At 24.5% G+C, this 10,896-nt stretch overlaps 1 protein-coding gene across 1 annotated transcript; it reads left to right on the top strand.

Annotated features, from left to right (window-relative positions):
- Positions 1-656: 656 nt before the first annotated feature.
- LOC129971748 (gastrula zinc finger protein XlCGF49.1-like) lies at positions 657-10,188 on the top strand. Its single transcript, XM_056085723.1, has 3 exons — positions 657-693; positions 8,403-8,693; positions 9,827-10,188. The coding sequence occupies exons 1-3, from the start codon at positions 657-659 to the stop codon at positions 10,123-10,125; spliced, it is 627 nt and encodes a 208-aa protein (XP_055941698.1). The 3' UTR covers positions 10,126-10,188.
- The last annotated feature ends 708 nt before the right edge of the window (positions 10,189-10,896 follow it).

Below are 10,896 nucleotides of genomic sequence, written 5' to 3'. Positions count from 1 at the left end.
TCCTTTAGTGAAACAATTTTTCCCATAGGAATCCATGTAAAATATGGAAATGTGTTCTATACCAAAAATATAAATAAATAAATTTTTAGCAATGGAATTTATTACCAATAATGCATACTTTTTTTACAAGAAGATTACCCAAAGACTTTTTTGATTATGCTTCAAAATTTAACAAAAATTTGACACAGCATTATCATTAAATGAATTTATAGTGTTACAGCTATTATCCTATCAGGGTGATGCTTCTCAACAGGAACAATGCAGTAATTTCTGCTTTCAGCATCTCCCTTATGTCGGAAAGATGTCACTCTGCTGTGTCTGCTTATTTCTTTCTTCCCTAATCAAAAGTTTTTGTTAGCTTTTCCTCAGCTTTTTGCTTTGACACAGAATCCAATGCAGCTCCCTAAGCTCTTTGTAGTTCTAGCTATTATCTTCCACAAGCTCAGTGATTGCTCTTCATCAATCACATTACCCAGCCAAAATTTCTTCCCTATAAGGGTTGTCTTCAAGCAAGATCAGCACTAACTGATACAAGCCAATCGAGCATCACAGTATCTCCACACCACTTGTTCTGCAAAATATTGCTCATTAAGTGAGTTGCTTTTTTATATTTTGGTTTGTTTATCATGTGTATTCTTTAAATGAGGTGTGACTATATGGCTTTCATATCACATCATCCAAGAGATAAAAAAGGTAATCAGGATTTAACAAAAACAAACACCGACCATGAAATATAAGTAATTTAGGTAATAATTTTTTTACAGTGGTTGACATCAGTTTTTTAAATTAATTTTTTTATGATGTCAGGTGGTTTACTTTGTGTCTTCTTTTTATCAGCTATGATACAAATTGCTTTCTTAATACATATGAGTTTCTGCAAACTTTCTCTTGGCATTCACTATTTGACAGGAGTAATTTATTATTTTCAGAGATTGGATAGCTTCTTTCTCAGATTGAATTTTATATCTTATGTTGTTATCATCTTGATGATAGCTTGAACTATCCGATTCTTTGTATATGAAATCACTCAGAATTGGAATCTCTGGTCTAATTACAATTTATATTGCAAGCTACATAATCCTCAAAGTTATATGACATGGAAAAAATTCACTTTCATTAGAATTTTTCTTTCTCAAATTCATTACTTCTGACCTCCAGAAGACTACCTTTAAAAAAAATATATTTTTTTTAAAAAAAAGAGGCATGGAAAGAAATTCACTTTTATTAGATTTTTTTTTCTCTCCAATTCATTACTTCTGACCTCCAGAAGACTACCTTTTACAAAAAATTATATGTATTTACTCCCGATTCTTTCTTTCCTCTAGATTCTAGTAATTTTTCAAAAATTGTTTAAACTAACATATATCTTCTAATCACAAGATTGAGCTTCACTTCGCAACTGGTAGGGGAAAATTCCAATCATAAATTTTGAACTTTAAATCTACAGTAGGGATTGTGCAATGAATAAACAGAAGAATCTTGTGTATCTGTGGGCACATTTGTGTATCCAGTTTATGAAGGTAATTTTCAAAAATTGTTCTTGTTATCCAAGATGTTTTTGTTTGAGTTACATTCCATTGCAATGCTCTTTATATTCTTGAAACACCATGGTTTTTTAGATTTTCTAACAACTAATGGTGTGAAATGTTCACTCTCACCTGAATTGGGCCATAGCAAAACACTCAGTTTCAATAATATCACAGCTTGAATAACTCTCCCTTTACTGCAGTCTTACTAGGAAGAAGATTGTAAAACATCCTATCTTGTCAGCATTGAAACTGTCTTTACTAGAGTATTGCTGTCTTACTATATTTTTCACGTTCACTTTTAGATAGTCTTGGAATCAACTGTAGCAGACTTTTCACAAACAAACTTGCAGGAAAAATTTTGTCTCTTTTTAAAACAATCTAATTGTTGGGAGTTGAAAATCCTCGAATTCTCAGTTTAGAAATATTTCCTTTTGCTTTCTGTTTCTAAATGAGTCATTTATAGGAATAGTTGTCGCAGGAACTTTATTAAACCATTGAAATAAGAAATTTTACAACTCCTCAAATGTTTACATTTATTTATTTATTTTGGTTAATTTTCCTAATTTTTTTTCTTAATTTTGCTTCTCAATATCTATTTGTTTTAAAATTATCTGCACAATTGATTATGGAATTACAATTAGTTCCTAGTTTAGCTTTACTGTCATTTTTAAATTTCAGCTTTTTTTTATGACCTCTGTTTTTTTCAACAAAGAAAATTATTTTCTTTTTGATGCTATGATTTCATCATCCAGACCTTACAAAAATTCATCAAAAAATGTCAACTTACAAGATTGCAAGCATAACAACTAAATATCAGAGTATGGGTCAGCTGAGATTCTAAGAATTCATTCTTAGAATCTCAAAGGTTAAAGGGGAGATAAGAAGTGATTTCTTGGATTTAACATAAAGAGAGGAGGTGGGGAATTTGAACTATTGTATTGCCTCTTTTAGTAAAAAGAGGCAATGCAGTAATTATCATTTTTTTTTTTTTCCCATCACAATTGTTGACTATTTTAGAAAAGTTGCACTACTGCTGAAAATTTAGAAAAATTGAATCCTGCTGAAAAATGCTAAACCTGGAAAACATTTCAAAGTGATAATGTTATATTTTGAGCTTTATAACATTTTAAGGAGAAGAAATCATTTGGGATCAATAAAAAATGACATTATATGCAGAAAAATATTAAAGGCAGAAAATGTGATTCTGAAGTTTTTCTATTTTATATAAATATGATTTCTGTGTTTATATGAATTTTATTATACCAAAAATTAGTTTTCAAAATTGATCGTCGATCTTTTTTTCTACAGTATATACAATATCATGATAAGATTCACATACATGCAAAAAACATTGTGTTTGTAAATGATTTTTTTTTCAGGTGTACAATGCTACATGGAGATATTATAAAAGAAATATTTTTGTATTTACTAGTAGATAGATATGCAAGTTAACAATATTATGGATATTGTCATTGAGTAGTTTGCTCACCCATTATTTCTTATCCTCAGTTCTAGAATTTTTTTAAAAATACATATGCATCATCTTTTATAATTAAAATAATATTATTTTGTAATTTTTTAGTAACCTTATTTTTTAATTGAATTTTATGGGTTTTCTATTAATTCTAGGGTGTAGAGTGATTTTTATTACTTTGTATTTTCACATCCCAGAAATATGCACGTTATGATTAAAATTTATTTAGGAATGATGTATAAGTTTTTGTCTATCATTTTTTACAGATTTATTTATGTTGAAGACACTTTTTGCATCCACTAATACAAATGAATGAAATATCAAAATGACATCAACCTCTCTAATTTTTATATAAAATTGTTTATAATAAACTAAGTTTTTTTTAGTTTGATTTTTAGCTACCATATTCAAATTCTACATCAGCTGTTTTTAATAAATATGCAAGAATTCTAATGACAATATTTATTTCGGATTTAACTTGTAAGAAACACATGAATCGGTGATCTATATTTTAATCACATGATTCATAGCTTACATCTGTTAGTTTACAAGAGCAAATAGAATTAATTATTATTGATTTTAATTATTTATTAAGGGAAACTTATGATCCATTTATTAAAAAAATTAACATTTAAATAGTAAGTGGGTAAATGTTTAATTAGCCAATATGCTATACATTTCATGTATATGTTGTGTGAAAAGTTTCTACGAATAATTTGATATATCTTTGAGGAAGTAGGCCTTCTTTAACTCCCCAAATAAATTTTCTTTATTAAGCTCTTTATTTTGTGGATAACTTCATTGTAACTAAATCTTTTTTTTTTTTTTATTTATATGTTGTGAGAAATATTTTCATTTAAAAAGTTACTTACTGCTTTGAAAAGTAGGGTTTATTTATATTAAATTCTCTTTACTTAATGTTCAGAATCATTTTCTCATAAAATCATAATATTGATAGTGTATAATATTAAAACCTCAGCACCCATGAAATCATTTATAACTCAGAAGATTAAAAAATCAGTTTGGTTAATTTTTAAAAATGCCAGTGCATTGGTACAGCAAATCTCAAAGCTTTCTTAAGTTTTTTTTTATGTTAATGTTTTTAAGAATTTCAAAGAAAAGAGAAGATATCTTGAAATATATGACCCTAAATTATATGTTTTGTTTTTATAGTAGAGAAATGTTAATTTATTGATACAAACTGATATATATGATACAGCCACATGATTAGTCAACAAACTAATCATATGGCAAAATAATTATATTGTGTTTTTTAATTCTTTTTGAAAAATATAATGCAAATATGCCTAACTAAAGCCATCTAATTATTTCTTCGATTAAATAACATATTGCTTAAAATATATTTAATGAAGTACTATCAAATAATAAAAATAGCAATATTACATTTTGACTCATATATGATATTTAACAGTTTAAAGAATACTGGTTAATGAAAAACAATTTAGCTTCATGGCCAGAAGGGTATAATTCATTAACTTTAATTTTTTTCATAATATCTCTACTATTGAAAAATTGTGATACATTGAATGAATTTTGTACCTGATTAAAATTTTGAATGATGTTTATTCTTTGTATATTATACATGTTGTTAAAACATTTTTTTCTTTTATTTAGTTAATGTTTTAGATTTGTTGATTTTATTTGCATTTGTTATCATAAAAATAGCTCCTAATATTTTCCTTTGCAGGATGGATTAAACTGTTTATGCTAACATGCTGTGAAAGGGGAATTACATTTCATTTATATGGTTTAATAGAAAATGTTCCATTCTTTCATTTTTGCTTTAGTGGACAAATTAAAATGTATTGTCATATACTTAAACAATTTTGAAATAATGCTACCTTCTATTAGCTGTTTTTGATGTCTAAATGTGGTTATTTCGATTTTTAAAAAATTCGAAGTAATATAAGAAATATGGAAATGAGCAGAAATGAAATTGTATGGAAGTTTCATATTCTCATATTATTTGAAAACTGTCAAGGATGCTGATTTTGATATTGTAGTACATTTTGAAAATCTTTTAATATATATTAAGATAGTTTTTTAAATTGTCTTTTATTAGTTCAATAATTTTTTAATGTAATTTAATTTTACCTTATATGTATCTTATCTTGGTGTTTTCTGATACGTGTAATTCTCTAAAATATGATTTTTTTTATTGAAATTTGTTACATGCTAAATTTGAAGCTTTCTATTTCTGCAACTTCCAAGGTTTTCTTTATGTAAGTTATATATAATGAAATACAGGTTGCTCGATAAATTTTGTAACATTTATTTATCATTCTTGCAAATATTAAACACAAGAAACATACTTTAATACTAATTTTAGTCAAAATGTTATTTTTTTGTAAATTAGATTTTAATAAACCCTTTTGTAGTTTTAAAATTAACCCCATTCTGTGCCGTTTAGCACAAAGAGTCAAAATTGTCATAAACCTTATTCCTTAGAGTATTAGCCAGGACTAATATATAATTCAAATAACCTTTACCCACACTGATAAGTTCTTTTGAAGATAGATTTCTTTAATCAAGGTGATATTTCTGAATGGTATTATACTCTGTGAGGTGAATTTCTTTGTGAAGAAACATGAAATCTTTAATATGACTGTGATGAATTATATTTGTTTTAAAATAATGATTTTAGAGATGTGTTGTATTACAAAATATCTTTTATGATTTATGTTTTTCAACATTAATTTTATATTGCTTTTTATAATATCAAAAAATGCAGGATTACTTTTTCTTATGATTTTTTTCTGTTTTTATTTATTTCAAAGTGTTTTTGAACTTACTGAATATTCTAATGTAATTTTAAAAAATGTTTTTGTGAGCGTTTGTGAGATATTGGACTTGAAAAGGGCTTTGTGCTGATGCATTTTAATTATTAATGTTTTTATCTACATTGTGTAGTATTGGTTTTATTTATCTTTTATATACTTATCAGGTGCTTTGTTATAACTAGGCATAAATTATAGCAGCATTTTTTTTTTTCTTTCTGGAAATAAGAATTTTTTGGTGTTAAAGTATGTGTTCATTTTTTAACTCATTTTTGTTTGAATCATATAGTTGTATCTCAAACAGAAAAAAATGGAAAATTGAATATTAATTATCTATTATTATTTTTCTTTTAGGTTTATTTCATTATCGATTGCTGGCTTTAATTATTTTAAAAATGTGAGTCCTAATTTCTATAAAAAGTGAATTGATATTCTGTAGATTGCCTCAGCGAGGATTAGTTTGAAAGGTGAAAAGATTAGTATTTGCTTATGAAATATGTTTATTATAGTTTCAGGAAATTTAAATAATGTTCATCGATAATTTTAGACAAAAAATATTAATGATATATTTCCTGTGGAGCATTTGTTAAGATGACAATAATTGCATAATTTTCATTCAGAATTCTTTTGCAAAACATGCTCTTTTTTTTTTTTTTTTTTTTTTTTTTTTTTTTTTAGTATTTTAAAGCATTTTTTTTTCAGGTACTGTAGTCTTTTTTTTATATATTTATTCTTACAAACAGAATCATCAATTTAAATATTAAATTTGCTGTGCATATTATTTTTGTCTGTTTGTTAAAGTGATGTAGGTAAATTGATTGTTGTAATACATTAATTTGATGTTACTTGGAAAATTTCTTTTTTTTTTCTTTGATTTTTTTTATGAGACCTAGTTTTCTAGGAGAGGTGTTTTTTTAAAATTCTCATTTAAATTGATATTTTATATCTTTAATTTTACTTTTTTACTTGTTATTCATTTATAAAATTTTTGAAAACTGCTTCTAAATAAGCAGTTATTTGGTAATATATAATAACATGAAATCAATATTTACAATTAGTTTTGAAGGTAGAAATAATAAACTTATATTTTTGAAAAGTATCATTCATAATTAATCTAGAAATATGATAAAATTGTTTCCATTAAGTCAATGCATTTCTGCATTTTTTGTCTTGGAATGCATGATAAAACTGGATATCACTAGGAACTTAAAAAATAAAAATGTTTTTTAGATCTGCAAAAAAAAAAAAAAAATCCTTTCTTCAGAATTAAATTACTTTCAGTATTTTTATTATTATTGTTGTTGTTGTTCTAATAAAAAAAAGATGCAATGAATAAATGAATTTGTTTGCATATCCAAAATTTATCCTTTTTTGTGATTAATGTGTATTATGCTAAATATTATACTAATATTCTGCTTTTATTTTTCAATTTAAATTCTTTAACTGGTTGAAATATTTCTTATTAACAATTATATTTTCATTTAATCCTTAGGAGTATAAGCTGATTAGCTAACTTCACCTTCTATTTCTCAATGTAAAAAAAAAGAAGGAATGTATTCTTGTTCATTGTGTTCTTATTCTACATCTGTGGATACTCACCTTAAAAACCACAAAATAATTCATATTGGGCAGCACATTTTTTTTATCCTATCTGTGACAGGAATTTTAATAAAAAGTCTGATTTAAAAGTGTATTTAAAATTTCAGTCTGAGATTATTATATATGAATGCTGTGCTTATAAGGAAAGACATAATGCACAAATAAACATGATTCCACTCTATTATACTCGTAATGCATTTTTCTGTAAATAGTCAATTGCCCATTATGATTTGTTTTTAAGTTTATATAAAATAATAGAAAAATTTTTAAAAAAATATGTAAATTTTTTAACAGTTTTCTTATTATGGATTCATATCTGAAATGAAAGCAATCCAACTGTAAATTTCAAATAATAATAATTAAAGTTTCATATTTTTATTTATTATTTTATATATATATATATATATATAAATTTAAAAAAACAACTTTATTTTTATTTTTTATTGAGAGATAACAAAATATTGTATGGATTTAATTATATAATTTTAAAGGTGAAGCAATATATCTCTGCCTTGTCTGCAATAGATATGATCAAGTATTTATGAAATATTATTTTTTTGTTGTTGTTACAAGTCATTTCATTCATTTGTTTACTTTAAATTGCATAGTTTTTTTAAAAGTAATTTAGAAAACATATTATGTTTTTCAGAGCACTGATTTCTTTACAGTATGTTAAAATTGATACACAGTGGTTTTATTTATAATTTTTAAAATATTTGTTCTTTCTTTAAGTTTAGAAAATTAATATATTGTCATTTTATATATTGTCCAAAGTTATAAGTAACCATTAGTAAATCACATTCTGTAGACTTACTAATGGTTTTAAACTAGGAATAATAAAATATTATAATGCTAAAGGCTTGAGCAAAAGATTAAATTACAGAAATGAAATAAAATTTTAATAAAGCTGTTATATTATTTTGAATTTTTTACCTTTGAGATTATTTTTTAATTTAAATGTTGTTGTTCTTTCTAAAAATTATTTAATTTTATTTTTCATAGGAGTTTCTGAAGTTATTCCAGAAAGTTTCCAAGAGCGAGATAAGATAACTGGTTCTTATAACTGTCAATTTTGCAACTATTCATCTGTGCTTCGAGCTAATGTAAAAAAGCATATCCGAACTCATACTGGAGAGCGTACTTATTCTTGTACTGTATGCCACAAAAGGTTTTCATCAAAAGCTAATCTGAATGTTCATTTTAGACTTCATACTGGAGCTCTTCCTTATGAATGTCCCCACTGTGGGAAAAGATTTAATGAGAAAAAGAACATGCATCTTCATCTATCAAATCGTAAACAATGCTTTTAATGGAGTTGACAGCTATAAATATGAATAATTATATATACAAATATATTTATTGAATTTAATTTTTATAGTGTCTTTGCAGATTTAAGTTGCAATTTAGCATTTCTTGATATATTTACTTCTTTCATCTATTTTTTTTTAAATATTATTTTATGAGGAATCATATACTTAAGAGCTATTTCTATGTACAAGTCAAAATATGTATAAGGGAATTCTGTTAACTGGAACGTTCTTAATTCTAATTCTTAAATTTTATTTTAAATTCTTCTGTTTATATCAAATTTTTTCATAATTCGATTTTTTTTATAATCTTTCTAATTCTCTGTTAAGAGGGCGGCAATCAAATCTAGACTATAATTTTTTTTCTTAAATTAAATTTAGGACTAAAAGTTGTAAAAAAATATTTTTCTTACAGGATTGATATCATTGTTTAGTTGCATTCAGAAATAATACCTTTGAAGATCATATGTGAATAACTTTTTAAAGCCCTCAATTTGTTCTTTTACTGTAGTACATTATATTAAATTTTTAAAAAAATGAAAAATGAAGAATTTTAATTTACTATCAAGTAAATTGTATTGAAGTTTTATTATATAGTTATATTCAAAGTGCAGTAAATAGTTTCTTTATTTTTATTAGAATAATTTTGAAATATTTCTATTCAAAGTGGTATTTCTTTATTATAATTAGTTTGTGTTTATTTATAAATTATATATGTAACAAACGAACTGGATTTCAAATCTAATACCAATAAGAATATGAGCAAAAATTTATTGTTGTTCAGCCACAAACATTTTAGAATGCAGAATATATGTATAATGTTGTCATTTTATAAGATGATTGGAAGAAGTATTTTATAAATATATGTGTATATATTGTTCTTTTTATAAATTACTCCAAAATTGTGATTTAACAATTATTTATAAAATTATTAATATTGTAAGATTTGATGAACAAATAAATTTGTTTCATTTTCTGTTTGCAGAATTTATCCTTCCTTATGATCAATGTGTATTATACTAAATAATATACTAATAATCTGTTTTTATTTCTTAACTTAAATTCTTTAGTTGATTGAAATATTTCTTATTAACAGTTATATTTTCATTTAACCCTTAGGTATACAAGCTAATTTGGAAGCTTCTCCTTCTGTTTCTCAGTTCAAAAAAGGAATGTATTCTTGCTCATTGTGTTCTTATTCTACATCTGTGGAAACTCGCCTCAGGTCCCATGAAAAAATTCATATTGGGGAGCAAAAATTTTTTTGTCCTGTGTGTGAGAGAAGTTTTAATAAAAAGTCTAATTTAAAAGTTCATTTAAGACTTCACTCTGGGAATCTTCCTTATGAGTGTCCTGCTTGTAAGAAAAGATTTAATGAGAAAAGAAACATGGTTTTACACTATTATACTCATAAATGATGTATTTTCTTTAAATATTCAAATACATCATATAATTTTTTATTCAAATTATGTAAAATAATATAAAAATAAAAAGGATGCATATAGTTTCTTTTACATTTTTTTTCATCATGAACTGATGAAATTGAAGCAATTCAATAATGAATAAATTAATATTTTTTTAGAAAAGTTTCATTTTCTAGTTTATTATTTTATATTTCTATAAACTTTTTTTTTTTTTTTTTAGACAGAGACTACAAAATGTTTTAAAGTTATAAATGTATGATTTGGAAGACAAAGCAATATATTTTTGTCCTTACTGTAATAGACAAGATCATGTACTTATAGAATATTGCTTTTTATCAGTCATTCATTTCAATGATTTGTTTGCTTTAAATTGTGTATTTTGTTCTATAAATTTAAATATTCACTAAGTAAATTATGATTTCAAAAATTTTGGTGTGTTTCATGTTTGTTGAAATTATATACAGTAATTTGATTTATTATTTTATATATTTTTTTTTTCCTTATTGAAAGTTAGAAAATTAAGTCATTCAGTGCATTATCATAAATATGAATAACCATTACTAAATCGCATTCTGTGGTTTTAGTAATGATTATAAAGTAAAAACAATAAAATATTATAATGCCAAAAGTTTGAGCAAATGATTATAATTTCAGAAATGAAATGACTTTTTAATAATGCTGTTGCTGAATTATTTTTTGTTTTGAAATTTAAAAAAAAAATTAGATACAAAATACTTCTCTAAACATTGTTTTAACTTTATTTTT

This window comes from Argiope bruennichi, chromosome 6 (genome assembly GCF_947563725.1).
Source record: "Argiope bruennichi chromosome 6, qqArgBrue1.1, whole genome shotgun sequence".
NCBI classification, from domain to species: Eukaryota; Metazoa; Arthropoda; class Arachnida; order Araneae; family Araneidae; genus Argiope; species Argiope bruennichi.
Note: the sequence above shows the minus strand (reverse complement) of the source record. Positions and strands in the feature narration are given on the sequence as shown.